The sequence below is a fragment of the Cryptomeria japonica genome, chromosome 7 (assembly GCF_030272615.1).
Source record: "Cryptomeria japonica chromosome 7, Sugi_1.0, whole genome shotgun sequence".
NCBI lineage: Eukaryota > Viridiplantae > Streptophyta > Pinopsida > Cupressales > Cupressaceae > Cryptomeria > Cryptomeria japonica.
The window spans coordinates 159,935,916-159,956,141 of record NC_081411.1 but is presented as its reverse complement, the minus strand read 5'-3'; the positions used below and the strand labels follow the sequence as shown (position 1 = coordinate 159,956,141).

The 20,226-nt window shown below is 33.9% G+C and overlaps 1 protein-coding gene across 1 annotated transcript in view; it reads right to left on the bottom strand.

Moving 5' to 3' along the window:
- Positions 1–12,098: 12,098 nt before the first annotated feature.
- The window catches only part of LOC131856345 (multisubstrate pseudouridine synthase 7-like), a 144,631-nt gene continuing 136,503 nt past the window's right edge, over positions 12,099–20,226 (bottom strand). Inside the window, exons 16-21 of the mRNA XM_059208040.1 lie at positions 17,359–17,426; positions 17,167–17,227; positions 14,971–15,008; positions 14,671–14,739; positions 12,720–13,059; positions 12,099–12,569 (exon numbers count right to left, since the gene is read on the bottom strand). Coding sequence (XP_059064023.1) covers positions 12,540–12,569; positions 12,720–13,059; positions 14,671–14,739; positions 14,971–15,008; positions 17,167–17,227; positions 17,359–17,426 — 606 coding nt within the window. The 3' untranslated portion in view covers positions 12,099–12,539. The remainder of the gene's footprint in view (positions 12,570–12,719; positions 13,060–14,670; positions 14,740–14,970; positions 15,009–17,166; positions 17,228–17,358; positions 17,427–20,226) is intronic.

Genomic DNA, 20,226 nt, shown 5'->3' with positions numbered 1-20,226 from the left:
GAGATGGTATTGAAAAGTAACATGTTAATTGTACCAAGACTAGCTGTAAAACAAATGTTCTTGCTAGGCCAAGTGAGGCAACATGAAGAACCAATGACTATTGACTTAGAAGAAGGGGTAAGTGGGATGGGATATAACCCCAAAATTAAAATGTTAGCTGCATGGGTAAGTTCCAAGAAAACTAATAAGCCAAAACTTGTGGATTTGGTGCAAGAGGCAAAAGGAAAAGCCATTCTAAAAAATATTAAAGATACTTCTCCATTATAGGCAACCACCTTGACTATACACTCAGCCATGTTTACAAGAGACACTGTGAAGCATATGCAACAACAATTAATTTAACTTGAAAAGGATCAGGTAGCAATGAATGATGCAATCAATACATTGTGTATTGAAAAGGCTACGTGGAAGAAAAAAACAGAAGAACAGTGTCACAATCAAAGTAGGGCTATTGTTCTGTATAAGCATGCTCCATCAAAACCAATTGACAGAAATCAAGATAACCAATTATGGGAGGAGGAAAAGAAGAGATATGAAAAGGAGATTTAGGACTTAAAATCAATCAATGAAGCAACCTTGTAGAGGATATCTGAATAGATGTATAACACTTTTGAGAAGATTTTAGCCCATAGGGTTGGACTTTTAATTGTAAAATTGGATGAAGTGTACAAGAGTTATGAAACTCTTTTAAAAATGACAAAAATACTTGTAGAGGATAAGCCCAAATTGGATGCATTGTCAAAGAGATGGCAACTAGATCATATCACTTTGGTCACTCTGTGTAAGTAACTCAAAGAGATCCCGATGTTCCTTCCTTGATAAAGGAAACTGAGAGAACAATGCACACAATTATTGAGAGGCTCAAATATGTCACAAGAGAAGAACAAAAGATAAATGCAAAAATTTATTCTTTCCATATTATTACCCATTGGAAAATACCATCGATCACTGACAAGGACAATCACATGAGGAGCTTTGATGATTGGAAAATGATTTCAGTCAGATGATCCTGAAAATCATGGGCCACATGAAAGAAGAAAGGGATATGAAGGTGAAAAGTTTCAACATTTTTCAAGATAGAATTATAGCACTGGATTCTGGGTATTCGAAGTTTATCACATAGGTGAGGTCTATAGGAGATAAAAAATGGAAGGATCACCTCATTGACATGCCTGTTGTTCAAAGTTTCAAATGGCCAAGTGACTATGAAGTTTATTAGTGGGAGGTGAAATAACTAAAGGATGCTAAAAATTGAGAAGACCTGGAGTCAGCCGATGAAGGTGTGGACTATCCAACGAAAAGTAGAACCTTGCCAAACCCAAGGTTCACAGGTTGCTACTTGCTTAGTCTTGAAAATGGACTTGTTAGCACTCACCGACTTTTCTTGTGTTGTGTTTTACTTCTTTATGTTGTTTTAAAAATTTAATACTTTTGATTAGCTTTGATAAACAAAGCAGTTATGAAAGAAAATATTGTAACGATCTGAATCTTGTTGTTTCTCCCCATTTTGTATATAAGGGAGAAACCAAGACCAAGAAAAACATATAGAAAAATACTACTAAGAATAGGTAAATACTGCAAAAAATTATGTATCTCATTACAGTGGCAATATAATACAAGGTTCCTGAAATTTCTAGCTTATTTATTTGTTGGTTATCATAAATGAAACATTGTGTGATTATCTCCAGTTGCTTTTCCTTCTTACGTGTTTAAACTGATTATTAAGGATAATTCTGATTTATCAAAGCAACTCTCAGTGTTTTGTGTGATTTAGTCGATTGGGTTCTATAAGGCAATATTAAAAATCCATTCGATTAAATTACAACAGTTGGAAGGGAGTAAGCGGATTAACAAGAAGAATCATACAATATTACATTTTTGCATGTTTATACAAGGTATAAACACTATTAATGCCTAATAACTTGAATGAAATCAAAAATAGAATCAAATGACTCTATAACCTTGAATGAGGCACTAATCATAAACACATAAATAATTTTGTCTAAAGTTGTAATTAATGTTTATTCATTTTTCTTTTGAAGAAGTAAGATATAAGTAGGAGTAGGAGAACATAAGATATTCACTTAAAGTAATTGTGTTGTACAAAGTGAATCTAAACAGAGAAATAAGAGAAGCTATAAATCTGCTAAATCTTAAGGTACACCCGCCTAGGTCCTGCAGAGCTTGAAGAGCAGAAGATATCTCTTAATAAGATAATCTTATTCTTTGGCCAAGTCAGTTATTGAACCCGATCATAGAACTTTCCTAACGTTTTATAATCTGTTGATTTGGGAACCAACACCTTCAATGACAAGATACAAAATAGTTCCTACGAAAAGATATGATCAAGCATTGGTCCTGGAAGACTTCATATTTTTATTTGAATCTCAATAATATATACCACAAAAACCAAATTAGAGATTTGCACCTGCATCTGTCAATGGCCTAGTGGAAATGCCACAGTATCAAACTATGTTAGAACCTAAAGTGTCATCGAATGAACCACTGACAAGCAACGACTATAGTTTTCTCCCTCTTTACAATAGTGCCTTGGTGGACGTTACAAGAGAAGTACAAGCACTCCAACAGTCATTAGGAAATCACCAAAAGTGTATGAGAAGAATTTTCAAAACAATGATCCATTGACTACATCGATCCCACCAAATAATTTCCAAACTCCTCCACATCCAAATGCAAACAATGTTCCAACTTACCGAAAGATTCACCAAAATATAGGCAAAAAGGTGTTCAACAAAATGAAAGAAGGCAACCAATTGCCCCACTAATGGAATAGAGTCAGAAGAATGATCATCCAAAAGATGAATTGAAGAGATTGAGCTCATACATGTTGGAATAATTTAAGAAGATAAAGGTTAGTCTGCCTTTGATTGAATTGATGAAAATTCTTGAAGTTTGTGAAACATTGATGAGTGGTTTGACTAGTACTATCACCACAAAAGGAACTCCACAAAGCATGTCAAATGTTCCTAGAAACACATACAATGCTTCCCAACCTCATGTTGTTGCGAGCACGAATGTTTCCCAAAGTGAGTTACCAATTTTTTTCAGCACATTTGATGCTCCTCAACAACCACCCAATTTTGTAGGTGTGGTCCAAGGTTCGTCCGATGCTCTAAAGGAACAAAGTACAACACCATGTGAGGAGCCCCACTGAAGTGAAGTTGTAATGAAGATAGGAAAAAGTTCCAAAATTGCAGAAACACCAAAAGAATAGATTGTGTCTAATGATATTTAGATGGTTTCAAAAAATGAAAACCATACAAAAGAAAGACATGAGGTGGAGAATGAAAATAACAATAATCCAAACAATCAAAGAGAACATCTGGTGGTCTTCTATAAAGGAAAAGATGAGCCTTCTCCATACTTACTATCTGTTAGGATATTTGGAAAGCTCTCGCTTCTTTTGAAAGAAGTATGACAATCAATTTGTCCATCTTTGGCTTTGTACTACCATTGCTAATAGCAACAATTAGATTTTCTAAAAAGTTAGGCAAAGAGAAAAGAAATAAGATATGTTTATTTTCATCTTCAATGCAAGTTGACTTATAATCAGATTAAAAACATTCAAATGAGTTGTAATAGATGCACCCTCTTTCATTTTCAGAGAATATAACCTTCTTTTGAGATATAACTTACTTGACAAACTTTTAGATTGATAAATGTCACCAATCCTCTTCCACAACTTGTATGTGATGTCTTCTACAAAGATATTCAAGAAGATGAAATCGGTAAGAACCAACTGAATGGTTACTCGTTCCTTTTTGTCCAATTTATTCCAAGCATCATCATCCAAAGTAGGGTCTTCTAGTTTCTTTTCATGTGAAACTCGCAACCATTGATCTCTTTCTTTCAAAAGATCTTCCATCTTTCATGGCTTTCAATCCTCTCCTCAAATATGTAAAACTACAGAACAAAAGTTCCTACTACAACAAAAAACATTCAACACTTAATGAGAAAGGCGTCCCCCTCTCAGCATAATTTATAGCTCTGATACCAAATGTTAAAAAAAAAGGTGAAGAAAGCTTCCAATATTAAATTTCTTATGTGATTACAAATATGAAAAGATTACCAAATCTGCAACTAAATCTGAAATGAACATATGATTACTCCATTCAACATAAATATAAAAAACAACAATACCAAAAGAGACACTAGATTCAACTAGAGAAACCCTTTCAAGAAAAACTCTACCAGGGAATGAGGGCAAGTATATTATTATTCTTCAAAAGAGAGAACACCACAATAATACACTTCTCCAAATGATCTTAGAACTACTTAGAAACAATGACCAACTGATGATTAAACAACCATGCCTTCGCTCCAATTTATAGCTAAATGGGAGAGGAAAAACCACTGTTGTTTTCCCAAAACAAGGGGCCAAAACCACTTGCGAAAACCCATGCCTTGGAGAATGAATAGCCAATAGACATAATAAAATATTAAATAACTCTTTAAGTGACTCCTCATGGGCACCAAACCCAAAGCCACTTAGTCTTTACACATTCCGAGTGCTTCGAAGCTTGCGGTGACTCTTCAAAACTCCAAATGAACACCTTTTCTCCTCTCAAACTTGATCTCCTTATGCATGACCCTTCATGTCTCATTATGGGGGAAGGAGTGTATTTATCCATTTTGATCTATGTTTATCACCTCTTCATGTTCACTTCTTGAAAATGCAATTACAAATAATCATAAAGTACAAATATTTAATATTTTCCTCACATGTCCTAGAGAATGCTTTCCAAAGAACATGCAAACATATGAATGGCTTAGGATTGAAAGGTTGATGTCACCTTATCTTAACACAAATTTGTCACTAGCAATTTTTAAGGCCGATACATCAATCTCTCCATCCTTATGCCTTAGTGATATTTATGCTTTCAAAAATGCAATGAATCATATTTTGTGAAGAAAATATACCCATTATCTTGAGCATATCGACCCATGTTTATCTTTTCTCCATTAATAGTATATCCATGAGGAATCTTTGGACAAAGTTTCTAGAAGTCAAAAGGAATTGCATTTGTTCTTGCAAATGAGATTGAAAATATTTTATCTGCAAATGCATCCAATGGAATCTTTTTAAATCCTAGAAAGCATAAATTAATCCTAATGTAGTTACCATTATTAGCCAATAACAAGGAACGCTCTTTTTTAGGATGAATTTTCCTACTTGTTTTTTCAATGTCAGACTGATCTGAAGATGATTGTTTTGCATCATCTTGAAACATTATATCACAAAACTCTCTCACTAAGGAAGAAATTTCTTTCATTTGCTTGGATTGTTTTTGAACAATCCTTATTAATTGAGGTACATCAATAGAGATCATATCTATTTTTTTAAAGTAATAAATAACCAACTATGACTTCTACTTTAACAATAGGTTAATTGCATGTAATGCAATTTTTATACAAAATTTGGGGTTCATCTTGGAGTGTAATGGTTAAGTGGCTACATTGTTAATGGTGCAACCAAGGTTGAAATCCCTGCTTAGCTCACACGGTATTCATGCCTGTTATGGGCTATCATTGTGGATGTGTTGCTGGTGGTAGGAGATATAAGGTGGGCTCGCAGGAGGAGAAAGACATGTTGGAGGATGTGTTCGTGGTGGAGAAGAAACAAGAGGAGTAATGGATGCCTAGGGGTTAATGCCAAAGAGAAGGACGACCGAGTGTTAATGCCAAGGATGATGCCCCATGTTTGTGGCCTCACTTGGAGCTAGAGACAGGCTAAAAATCCTAGTGTTTTCACCAATCAATTTTTTTTATATACAAAATTTAACTCAATAATAAAAATCTAACTTAGAGAATCTTTAGTTAGACTCATTACCCCCTCTGTTTATTGTACACCAAACCCTAGTCGAAATATAAAACTTGGATACTCTAATAACTCTAGCATCTTAGAAAAAGATCATTAACAATAGACTTGATGACGAATATTTCACAACCCTAGGCACAAATAACTAAAATGATACCACTGTGTCTAATAATCTATGAGTATATATATGAACATTATGAATATATTGACCCAGCTGATATTATTTGAAATTTGTAACATTGAAAAGATTTTCAATACAAAAATCATTTATAACCATTTTTCTATTCTTGTTTAAGATGAAAACTTGCTAAAATGGACCCTTATTTGTATGACATGATGTTTATTATTTTTTATCATCAAAACCTCACAACAATGATGAAAATTGTAGCTCTATTCAAGGTGATAAAATGTAATGTCCCCTTTTTAGCATAACATGATATGGGGTGTCGTTAGCCTATTCTGACATGGTCCTGAAGGCTAACAAGGACATTGGTGGGATCCTGAGGTGTTTTGGCCTAGGTGTTTTCAGTTTCAGGCCAATCGATGCTGCTCTGACAGGGTTTCTAGACACTTACTATTTATAGTAAGTTAGTCTCCAAGCAGTGACTTGAAATTTTTAGTGTTTCCCTGGTTGGCATAATTATCAGTGAAAAATATTTGAAGGCGACAATGATTTAAAGGGATTATCAACAATGTTTTAATATTTAACGATAAAGTGTAAAGTTAAATTAAATATTTAACTTTATCATTATATTATAAGGTTGGGAATATAAAGTAATGTTTAAAATATTAAAAGTTCCCTTTAATGTGTACATTGTGGGAAATAATATTTTATTCTAAAATGTATTATCCCACATTTGAGAAATGAAGTGTTTGCATCCAGGAAGAAGATATAAATTGAGGTTGAGAGCTCTCTTTTGGGGTATGCTTGGAGAAGATTTAATATCTTGTTGTTGGATTTCTTGAGAAATCTGATTCGTTGGGCTTGGAGGACAAAATCCCTCTTGGTCAACATTCTTCCCGCTGTTGTGAGATACAGTCAGGAGAATTTATGGTGTTTTCATTTAGGAAACACACTGGGTTCATTAGATTTTCACAGGGCAGATTTAAGAAGATTTTGGAGCAGTTTGAAGGTGATAGTGAAGATATATGAGTTGCTGTGAGCAGTGCGTGAACAGTGCCGTGAACAGTGCGTGAACAGTGCGTGAACAGTTGCGTGAATAGTGTCGCGAACAATAACGTGAACAGCGTCGTGAACAGTAATGTGAACGGTAATGTGAACAGTGACGTGAATAGTTCAGCTACAGTGTGTGAATAGTGTTTTCAGCAGGTTCTATACTTGTGGAGTTCAGGTTTGAATTTGTTTATTATCATATGGTCTGTAATATTCTTCAGATCTGATTTGTATGCTTGGGGTTGGAATTAAATAAATACCATCAGCATTAATCTACTTGTTTTTGGTATTTGATATGTCTGGTTGTTTTTTTTATATTGAATAAACTTTGAAAGCTTTACAATAAATATCAATTTATCCAATTTACAAAATTACACTAAGTAAAAAGGACATAAATTTAGTGCCGAACAGGGGGTGTCCATTACATAAAAACTCTAAGACTTGCTAATAGCAACTGCACCTTTGTAGCTCCATGCACCAAAAAATTGATGTCATCACCAAGATTTAATTGTAGTAATGATTAGAATCCAATATTGATATCAAGAGTTGTAGGATTCTCCTTAGGCACAATTCGATACAAACACTTTTAGGAAGGATTTCCCTTAAGCACAATTTCATATAAGTACATACGTATATATCAGAGGTTCATTGAGTTTTTAAAGTCCAAGTTGTATAAATATATGCATCATTTTTCGAGTACAAATCGAAGTAGGCTAATAATGGTGATTTTCTTTATTTGCATCTTGCTACATGATTATGGTTGACCCTCATAAATAGGCACACACCCATATAAATGTTTTATGCATTTGAGATTGCAAAGATTGATTTGTTGAGAGTACCACATGCTCGAAAATGTAAACTTCATCTTAAAATTTGTTGGTTTCTTCTCCCTTTACATAGGAACAAATCTATGCATGTGAATTGAATTTTCAAAATTGGAACTAAACTTATGCCTTAAAGGTCACATGCCTATTGTTGAGACATGGACCAGTTAGGACTCGAACCTAGGACCTTCCATACGCTGCTGGAGTGCTCTACCACTGAGCTACTAGCCCCTCTTGGACTAGTCCATCGTCGATCCGGGTGTGGCTTATTTCCAACACCAACACCCCCCCTTAAGCCACACCTCTTGTGTGCTTGGGGCTCCTAGCTTGGACCTCACTCTAATACCATGTTGAGACATGGACCAGTTAGGACTCGAACCTAGGACCTTCCATACGCTGTTGGAGTGTTCTACCACTAAGCTATTGGCCCCTCTTGGACCAGTCCATCGTCGGTCTGGGTATGGCTTATTTCCAACACCAACACCTATATGAACTGTTTTTAATTTTTGATTTTATTTCTTCATTTAATCTTCACCAAATTTGTGTCTAACATTGAGATTTTGGTTTGAAAATTCAAACACCATTTATAACTTCTAATTGTGCAATCAGTAAGGTGAATTGATGAATTTGATTCTGGAAGTTAGTCTCCCTTGCACAAGAGCACCATTGATAGTTGGATTTTCCACATTTCAAAGATAATTAATTTTCTTCTCTATTGGTGCATGCCAATCATAACTCTCTTGTTCAAGGTTGTGCTACATAACATTGGTGTTGTTTTTGTGAAACAAATTTTAATTCTATCATAATTTGACACCCATTGTCCTGCATTGAAGTATGTTTATGTAAATCTCACCTAAATCTTTATGAATTGAACTTAACAATTTGCCATAATAGATTTGTTCAAGTATGCTATAAATGATCACGAGTAAACCCCAAAGCATGATTATTACTTAGATGGGTAAGCATTTACTTGGTTTGAAACTTCACACAACAAAAATTTCATGAGTAAAACTACTCTATGTATTGGCTTTGGAAGCCTTTGGCTATCTTCTTGTTTATAAAGCTTTGGAAGTGTTTAAGAAGGGCATTTTTGTTTTTCATTCATCTCAAGAACTCATTAATGTCCACTTTACTAATGATTCATACATAACTTTTGTAAAAAGCTAAGCTTTGTTTGAGAAGTCATGAATTATCTTGATAAATTTTACAAGATCTAGAGGTCAACGTTTTAATGGAACAAGAGTGAAAGATGGCGATAGAACCCCTTTTCACAACCAAACAAGTTGAAAAAACTTTTCATGAAAATGAATTATCTAAAGGGAGGTTTTTAAGTTTCTTGGCATTCCTTTTCCTTGAAACTATGATGCCAAGGTTTATTAAAAGTCCCTTGTACTCGTACAAGTCTAGTTCTAAGTCAGGTGTAAGCTGAGACAACTATGGGTTCACCTAAGATCTACCCCAAACATCTTGAGTTTGACTCTAGGCAAACCTACAAGCTATTCGAACAAAATAGTGAAAAAAAATTAAAACAAGAAATCCCTACATGCCTAATTTTGCTTAAAGTGCAAGCACTTGAGCCTCTTTTGCCTCATTTCAATAACACATGTTAAAACAATAATTTTTTGTGAGGCACTGTAATAATTTCCAAAGTTGAAAGCTATGGGAGAGAAAGACTACGTCAATAGGAGAAAAAGAATGGCACAAAGAATATTTATATATCAAGTGAGCAAATATTCTTCTTTATTAAAAAAAATTTAAATTTTTTTAAATTTTAAAAAAAAATCTTGAATTATTTTATTAACCTTTTATACATAATAGAAAGGTTGTAATGTCAATTTTTTAGTTTTTTAAATGAAGTTGTGTAGATGTAAACTTGTAACATTTTTTCTGTTTAGAGGCTCTAGAATACTCTTTGAGGACATACAACCATGATTGGACAACTTTTTTATGGTAGGGATTATCATTGTAGTCAATGTGAAAATAAGTATAACTTGTAAATTATTGAATGAATGCTTGAACTTGTGTACTATTAGTGGCATTAAAGAAACTTAGGGCCAAATAAAAAGGCTTGCTAAAATAACAAATGATGGGACAAATTAAAGAACAAGAGAATATCAACATGGTAAGTAATAAATCAAAGGAAAGAGTGCATCATTTTTCCAAAAAAGGGTTGCACACACCTCCTACTACCTTAATACAACTAGCTGAACCACATCCTTTCATACCACCATCATTTTGATAAAAGAACTTTCTTTTTGGTAGAAGCACCATTGGAAAAGAACTTAAAGAATGAGGTAACAAAGGTTCACGATGATAGTGTGAGATTACCATATTGGCAGTATATGGTAATAATGATTATTAATGCACCTACAAATTACTTTAGTTTTAGCTATGAAAATGCACACATCACCTTATCGGTGAAGGAGAAAGCTTTGGTAGAAACACCATTAAGAGCAATCAAAGATATATGACATTAAACAAGTGTATCCATTTCTAATGGATGGAAAGATGACATAAATAAACTATTTATACATGTCATTGTAGTGTCCTATAAACGGGCAATTTTGTGAAGATAGTAGATTGTGAATGGTAAGTGAAGGATACAACTTCTATTGCCAATACCCTCACACAATACATTAAGATAGTCATATCATTGCCTTTAGATGATGATAGGCTTGTGTGGAATATGTATTGAGTTTCATGACTCATTATCAACATGATTAGGTATGTCAATACAAACTATCTATGTTTAGATGAAATTATGATGGTATGAATTCCACAATAGAAAAAGAAATGACCATAATAATAGTCAAGGAGCATAATCAAACAAGTTCTTTTCAGAAGGGTATAATGATCATTGTCGACCATTGGAAGATGATTATGCCCTTGCATCTCTTACTATTTTCTTTGTTTTCGAAATATTTTAGCTTGAAACTCTATTTTCTTTTTAATTAAAAAGGGTAGCACCATATAAAGATTAAGAGGTTATTGTTGGCTACAAGACTGCATTTATAAGAATATTCTGAAATGTGGATTTACAAGGTGTTGTTTTGAGTAAGTTGTGTCATTTCATATCTTCAAAGACTCATGATATTTGCAGTTTTTAAGACATGAAAAAATATATAATAAATGGCGATGCATCATGGCCAAGGCTCTATTTACTTGCAACTTCTTGTAATACAAATTCTCTCAAGTATGCATCTTTTAAAATTTGAACTTTCTTATTCTTCTTTTTAACATTTTTATTCTTCTTTCACCACTACATATTTAGTACTTCAATTGAGGAAAAGCGTTGTACATACTTCTTTATCCACTCATTAAGTGCACCCAATTGGGTGCAAAAGAAGTTTAAGGATTTTGTCACGCTATACTCCAATTTGCATCTTTTATCACATAAGGAACTTGATTGCAATGAAGAAACAATAAAAAATGGGCTCTAACTTCTAAATGTGCCAATTTAGACATTACAATTGCACATGTTGAAATCTCTATAGATGAGGTAGTTTCTATGTATGACATGGCTAATGGAAGTAGCAATGCAACCAATTGTGATTCAAATGAAATTGAACCAAATACTAACTTTGATGCTCTCGAGAGCAATATAAAAATTAATAAATATTGATTGTGATTTTGATTTTGTATTGACATTTAACAAATCACTGAATCATCATATTGTGAATTAATGAGTAATTTCGTTCTTGCATGCAAATTATGAGGTACTTTACAAACACACACACACCCGTGTCTACATGCAAGGAAAAAAGATGTCATACCAACACAATTGAACCTTGAAGCCATACTCATCCTTGTACCAAGATTGACAATCTAGCCTTGAACCCCTCCACTCTTTGGCAATGTGTTCTTTTGCCATTTGAAAAGAAAATTTCTTTTTGGATTATATGCCTTTTTCTTTGGCTATTGAATTCTAGATTTGTACAACCAAGCCGATTATTGCAATCCATTTCTATTATTCTACATGATGGGCTCCTAGAGCAATGCATGACATACTTGCTAAGTTGTTTCATGTTTTTCTCTAGGTCTATACCAAACAAACATGAGGGTACCACAAAGTTGTAATTGACATATGTTGCTTGCTTCAAGAAAAAGGCATGATGGACATAATTGATGTGTGGATAGAGAGCATGACCTTTGTGCCAAGTAGGTTGTTCATATTGGTGATTGCAAAATAAAAAGTTTAATCAGCTAAAAAGTAATCAATCAAAATGCTGCAACTGAATTTAACACAAATGTGGGCTACATATTAACAAATAATGAGCACAAGATTTTAATTTAAATTATTAATCTTCGTCAAAATTAGTTCTGGGAATCCTGATATAATGCCCAAATTGCACTGTAGATTGTCAAGTAAACAAGATGCCCAAGAGCTAAAGTTTGGAAAATATTTTCCTTTGCAACACAATTTTAATTCTGATAGGCACAAGTAAAACCAGAGTATAGAACCAGCTCTATGCTGAGGAGCACCTCCCAATGAGAATTGCCAGTAACTATTGCCTCTTCATAGATGCTAATCATGAGTGGCAGCTAACAATCCTGGTCCATGCTTGACATAACGAATCATGTTACCAAATGTTGTTTATATAAATAATGTTGTGTATACATATGCACTGACAGAATACCGTGCAAATCCTCATCTCTTGATATCCACAGAAAACTGTATTAGTTTGAAATCTTGATCAACTATTCAGTCATTCAAGGTCTTGTGGAAAGCCATCTGCCACCAAAAATCCCATATTAATGTATACTAAAGCATCATAACTGGTCAATTCTAGAAGCCAATGATGTCCGAATCAACATTATGCAGAAAAATCTCCCAAAATAAAGCAATAACATATCACTGGACAGTAACTTTACTAATACATACCGAGGTTGATGTTTTCAATAGCTCACGGATAGCCATTGTTGCGTAGCATGAAGTGGGTAGAGTGAAGCTTATCTGAAGAGCAGTATGTGATGAAGGTTCAGAGCCACCGTCAAGATTAACTTCCTTCACATTTGTTTTCAATTCCTGTTCAGCATAACCTCCAACTACATTATTCTGTGGGTTCTGCTCTCCCTCAAAAGTTGACAACTTTTCAAGCTCAGTTGAATTTTCATTTGATGTTTGCTGTGGCACGTTATTATCTCCATCGTTACATTTAGCTAGTGCATCAAGATCTGTTTTGACCAATTGTTGTGTAGGGTCCTCATACTTAATAATATTCCTGCAAAAGATTACCATTAATAGAAATGAGAAAGAAAATCATTATGTCAGAAGCTAAACAGCCCATTTAATTTTAAAGGACAGTAGACCTATATGCAAAAGCTAAACTTATAAAACTAAAAAGCGAGTAACCATCCAGCATATGGAAGGATCAAAGCCAAACCTATATGGTAGTCATTTACAGGTTCAATGAAATGTCCTCACTTCCTGAGTGATCTACCAGGATGGAGATTCACCTATCATTCATCTCCATAGGTGAATTTAGTGGCTGGAGATGAGTTGCTTACCAAAGGAAGTTCTATACTTAGTCATTTTTTATGACTTTGGTAAGTTAATAAAATAACTTTATAATTTAAAGTTATAAAAGTTACTTTATTCTAAAATTAGAAAAAGTAAATAAGTTATAAGAAGTTATTAAACAACTTTATGTTTTCACCATGGCACATTTTCCAAAGTTGTTTATTAACCAAAAGTGGCCCCACTTTAATGACTTAACAACCCTCATGGCTGATCGAACTTATTAGAGGAATGGAGATTCTAAAGGAATCTTTGAAAGATGCCAAAAGAGGTCGAATTAGGGTTGAGGATGAATATAGGTGTTGGGAGATGTTTGGAGATTCGTTATGTTTTATTTTATTTTGTGAATTTATCCATCTTCAGCAGGTCTGCACGGTTTGCAGAGGTCTAAGATTAGATTGGGGGCGGCAATCTCCAATTTGCAAGTGTTTGGACGGAAACCCATACATCTCTAGCTGGGCGACATCATTTGGAGCCTCATAATTGGCCATTCAGGGTCATAATTCAGGGGTTTATTGCTTGTGACAGGGGTATATTGGCATTAATAACAGATCTGATCCACTTAAGGGGTTATTACAGCAGAATAATTACATTTATGGCAGCCGTACCTCTCCAGGTAGCTGGCCGTACCACCTAAGGAAGTCTCTAGCTTCCATTAAATAAATTGAGGGGTTTTGACTCCTCCATTTGCGTATGAATTCATTGTTGGGGTATAAATAAGTGATCATAGTTGGTTTGGTGTGAAGGAAATGCCAGATTTGGGCAGCAGCAGCAAATCATTGAGGAAAAGAGACATAATTTGGGGATCTTGCTTGGCAAGAATTTGGAATTCCAACTGGGTCTGAATAATTCTTCAATATTAGTTTTTGGTAATTATCCTAAAGTTAAATAAAGTCATTTGCAGCCATTAGTAGCAGCTGGAGGTGCTTGGTTCAGTCACTGCTTCATTCCAGGCTCAAATTCCACCCTCAAACCCCAACATTGGACTCCTGGTAGGCCTTGAATGGCTTAATTCTATCAAGATTCCTCTTTATTATTTATTTGTACTTGCTGCAATTAATAATCAGAAATATGGAAACTATTCTATATTTATTGTATTGCATCTATTATTTTCCATGTATTGTCAAAAATCCAAAAAACTCCAATAAACTTCCAAAAACACTTTTTGCTGGTCAAAGAATTTGAACTTGTAAACAATCAGCAGTTTGGATAGAATTCTAGTCAGGGATCTTTCATTCAACCATCAATTCAAAATGCTCCCCTCGATGAAAACATGACATAGAAACAAAACCATAAAAAATTATTCTTCACATACCATATATAATCACTAGGTTTCTGGATTAATTTCCTATATCCTCCCGCCAGGCTCATTATTGAATATTCCCTGAAATGATGAGAATGAACTTCAAAACAAGAAATAAACTATAATCATGGATAAACAACATGAAACAAGACAATACTGACAGCTTTTCTGCTAAATTTCCTATCTCCCATGTTTCTAATCAGACCACAAGCATTGCAGAACTTAAGTCTTACAAATGTCTTTCAGATATCCTAAATTCTAGCGACAATAAAAGAGAAATCTTCACATATGAATTCACATCCAGGAACTTACTTCACATTATGTAAGCTGTCTTGCAAATTAACTGAATCCTGCAAAAGAAACACATGATCACCAAAATTGTGTATCTTCTTTTCAGGCTACGAGGACAAAATGTACAGCACAGGTAAAGCAACCATTAGAATTACAAAAGATCATTGTACAAATGCACGCGCACAGACACGCGCACACACAAGCAATTTACCATCACTTACCCCTTGATCTATCAATTGAATGCCACTAGAAGACATTGATTTATGCGCATACATATAAGCAAATAAAAAAAAACATCCAATGCCATTGCAACCCTACAACTCTTTAACTGACAAAGGAATGACAAGTGATTGCTACTTCTATGAGAAACATATATGAGGATGGTCCAACTTCAAATAATACCAATTGTGGGGTGGACAATCATTTGGAATACCAAATTTCCTCTATCAGGTAATGTCTAAAGTTCTAAACACAACCTAGACCCAAACTCTATAAACCAAAAATAAATATTAAATATCTACAGCAACAGGAGAATTACAAAAACTATCAAAAGCATAACATTAAGATACAATCACATTAACTCATGCCACTACATTGATAAAGATAGATACCATATAAGCCCCTTAAATTTGAAATGCATTAAACTTTAAAGTGAAGATTTATTCCAATACGTAGGACCACTTCATATAGGAAATGTACAGATACACTTTCAACGTGACCAGGACAAGGGATGGGAGATGTTGCTGTAGGAACCCTAAAGAATTCTGTAAAACCCTAGATTTACAAATATTGAATTTGCTGCTAATTAAAAAAAAGGAAAATTCCTAAAAAGAGTGGGTCAAACCCTGGTCAGCAATCAAACACCCATGACTTTGTAAAAGAAATCATCAAAAACTATATCATCAACCTTAGCTGCTAAAGGAACACCCATGATTTTGTTTAAAAATATTGTGGGAAAAAATTATGAAACCCTAGGTTGCAATTTTTAGCTGTTTAAAAATCTGCGATTTCTACAAAAAAATGCTGCAGAAATTTTCAAAATTTTGGTGCCACAATTTGTACAAAAATGTTCCAATTTTTCTGCCCTAGATGAGTTCATACAATTCTATATGAACTCTTCTCGATCTTCACTGTGCTTTGCAAGCGATCCCACAATCCATCACTATCAACAGCAATCCCTAGGACAATTTTCTTTCTCAGATCCCGAAGCTCAACTTAGTCTTTGATACGATATTAAAAAAACAGAACACAAAAAGATAACCAAGATATTCGATTGATAAAATACGAAACAAACACTTTCTTATAGACTTACAATGAGCTAAAGATAGCAAAAGAACTATATAAAGCATAAAGTCTAATTTAAGACTAATCTAAAGTCGAAACGACTTTATTAAACTCTAAGTCTAAACACTAATTGAACATTACAATATAATTATGCTTTAATAGAGACAAGCTGACAAAAGAGGAATACTTAAGATAAATTAGATAAAGCAATGCAATCTTTCCTATTAGGAAGTATACCAACAAGAAGTGAATGTGACACCTAAAAACTAGAGTGCTGGCCATTTCCAGCCAAGCACCACAAAATATTGTTTGGAGTCAATATCAGATAGGAGAAGAAATAAAGTTTAAACCAACAACCCTAAGCCAGAAGAAAAGATTTTGCAAGACATTATGAGTTCAATAAGGAACAACATTCATGGGAGGGATGCCACATTGGAAGTAGAATTGCCATTATATCTGCAATAGAAATTTAGCTTCCCTAGTTGTAATCATGTACATTTCACAAAGCTCCTTGGCAAAAGCTATGATATCTAACAACTATATGCAAAGGTACTGAAATAGGTAGCTTCCGATCAAAATGATTAGCTTCCATAAACATAAAAACTAATAATCTCAGAGTATATCACAAAAGAACAATATGACAGTTCCATTTTTTCTTCACAAAAAAGGGCAATAAGACGAGCATTTCCAGCTCTGTAAAGAATTTTAAAAACTAATGTATTAAACTTGTAAACTCCAGGTCTCAGAACTGTGCTTATTGTTCTTTTTTTTCTACAAAAGAACTTAAACATGGAGCTTTTATATAGTCACTGCATGTGAAGTATTGCATGTGCACACAATCGAGAAGCAAAACAAAAAATAATCACTTGAAATTTCTGAAGGCATGCCATGCCTTATTTCTCTTTTCTTCTCAGTAAAGCATGTGTAACAAACCTTTCCAGCTAGATTATGAAATGTTTCAGCAATATCATTTGCAGGGTAAATTATTCTTGACCTGCAACAAGAATTTCATTCCAGCTCAAAAACAGAATATCACAGAACAGGTATAAACCAGGAACATTAACTTTTATCCAGATTAACTTTTGCAATTGTGTAATTCACTTTCCATTAAGAGGCAATGCTTACCCAGGAAGAGGAAGTAAAACATCATCAATTGTGTACTTTCCCAAAGCTATATCATCAGCGTCTACAATCTGTAGACAAGTAAATGAATGGGATCCAAAATCAAAATGATATAATGACAATAACTTGTGACAATCTAGTAATCACTAAATTGTAAATAAAAAAGTGATGAATTATTTTAAGATGTTAGTTTTGAAAAATAAGCATTGCAATATGTGTGTGCATGTGATGTCCCGTTTTGTAATGTACACTTCTCAAGCTTAGTCAGTTGTTAGACAATTAGCCTATTTTCTGAGTTCCCATAGGCTAATTGATGCGGAAAAGGAGACTCCAAAATTCTTGGAGAGCACAGGTTTATTATTTCAAGGTTGCTATTTTTGGCAATGAGTTTAGTTGTCAGTGTGGATCCCGATCAACATGAAACTTTCAGAAGTGATTTCTGACTTTTGGTGGGCTCTCCAAACTTCTTGGACTGGCAGTTTATTTTTAATTGGTCAACCGGGTGGCTCCAATCATCATCCCAAACCTTTTGTATCATGTTGGTATGATCAGAGTTTGATTTTGAAGCCATTTCAATGCTTTCTGCAACTTGAGTAAAATAATTTAAATATTCACTTATGTTTCCAATGTTATATTATTTAAGCGACAGCTTGAGTGTAATATTTTAATAAAAAGATATAAAGTGAGCTCAAAAGTAGATGCCTGGGTCATGGGGGGCCTTTTTGCACAATGGTTATTATCTTTCAATTAGGTCATTTTGGGTGAAAAAGGAATTACTATAATTTTAAATTGAATATTTCCCTCCAAAAAGCTTTATAAGGAAGCTGTGGGGTCATTTGAAGAGTTAAACTTGTGAATGATATTGTTATTCTGTTGGAATGAACCTTTGTTATTCCAAGGCTTTTTGAGAACGAAAAACCCTTTTGGACTTACTAGTTTCAAAGACAAAAACCTCCCTAGTTGATTGGACACAGGCCATATCTGCACCTACAAGTTAAGTATTCTTCTAGTTTCTTTAATAATGAAGATTTTTGTCATGTATAGATTTTCAAGTTTTTGGTGTGATTAACATAGTAATTTACAATTTTCTTGGAGTATCCAGTGGGTTTCCTAGCTTGTCATACAACTCTCCTCTAGACTCTCTGTTTTCATGCGTGTGCAAAAGGCTTTGACCCACCAACTTTTCAAGAAGCTATGAGAAAGGCAAAGAGCCTGGAGCTTGCTGCTCATAGGAGCAAATTTCAACTAAGGACTTTCAAACATAATAAGGACAAAAGACATTTTCATAATGAAACAAATCAATCCAAGAAGTTTCCCTCTAAAATGGATGATGACCTTTGAAATGAGCTGAGCAAGAAAATGTATTTCATGTGTAAGGAACCATGGGCCCGAGGTGATAAATTCTTCGAAAAGGGAAAGATCATCATCTAGAAGAGTAATTAGCCAATGACTGTGCATCAGAAAAATCAGAACAGCAATCTGATTTGGAAGAAAAAGGGGAACAAGAGTCATTGTAGAGTTTCAAGAAGAGAAGAAAAGTGAAGTTACTCTTGCACAGCTTTCTAGTTTCCAAAAGTATGAATCTATTAGAGCTTGTGGTGTATTATGTGGGTAGAAAATAGTTGCTCTTATTGACAAATCCTGATTTGCTATTATCCAAATTCCTTTTTGATAAAGTTGGCGTTCTCCAAGAATCTTGGAACTTCCCAAGAAAATTGGAATGGACCGAAAAGGGACATTACATTGTACTACTACACCTAGGGTTTTGAAGCTCTTTCCAACTTTTCTCAAGCATTGTCAAAGCTATATTTTGTTGCCTTTTGGCTATTTCCAGACCTGAATCTAATCTTGCACTTTTGTACAAAAACTTGGCAACATTTTGACATATTGTATGAGTTGAATGGCCACCTGTAAGTTGATTGATTATATATTGATTTACCACTACTTCTTGTCCTAATTTGTTGTTATCTCTCCATGACTTGCTTTGGATTTAATTACTAAATTATCATTAATTGCTGTTTCGCGGAATGTCAAGTTGATGACTCGTTTTAATCTCATAAATGTAATTTTTTGACATTAACTGCTGCTAACAATTAGATTTCATATTGCCCATTTGATTTGGAATTTGGGCGATGATTATGGTAGGTAGCAAATATATAGGGACACAATGTTATCTTAATTTTAGCAAATATTAATTTTTTTTGTGATTCTCTAAATGGATCTTCAACACCTAAAGAATATATTTTCTTGGTGCTGCTAAGAAGTATCATGAGGCTTCCTATATATTGGTAGAATTTCAGTATTTCATCATTTCTTTGTCAATACTTGAGATTCAGTCCATAGTAAGAGTAAAGGATAGTGTAGTTGGAATATGATGAAGATAGATAAGTCAATGTATAAAATTTGAGCAACGAATATTTAAATATATTTCTTTGATGGAATACTCTCTATGCGTTTCATCATTAAAATATTTTACAAATAATTCATTTATATATATTCCATAGAGACACAATTCAAAAAAAAAAAAAATCCATGCTAATGGGTAAGAGTCATGTTTGGGATTATTTGTCATGAATGTACAAATAATTTTCAAGAAATTTAAAAATGGAGATAGAAAACAATGTCATTTTCTTGTTTTATAAAATCATAAGTACAAACATTTATAGGATAGAGAATCTTATAAGAAAACTATGAAGGATTTCCTATATTGAGTAATAAGGCATAATATAGTGTTAAAATTGGTCTTGCATCAGTTAGTGCACCAAAAGTGCCTAAAAATGGTGCATATAAAGCAAGCATTATGCTACACAAATAAATAACCCCCCAAAAATAGAAATAAATGCACATATAAAATCATAGTACACATTGAAC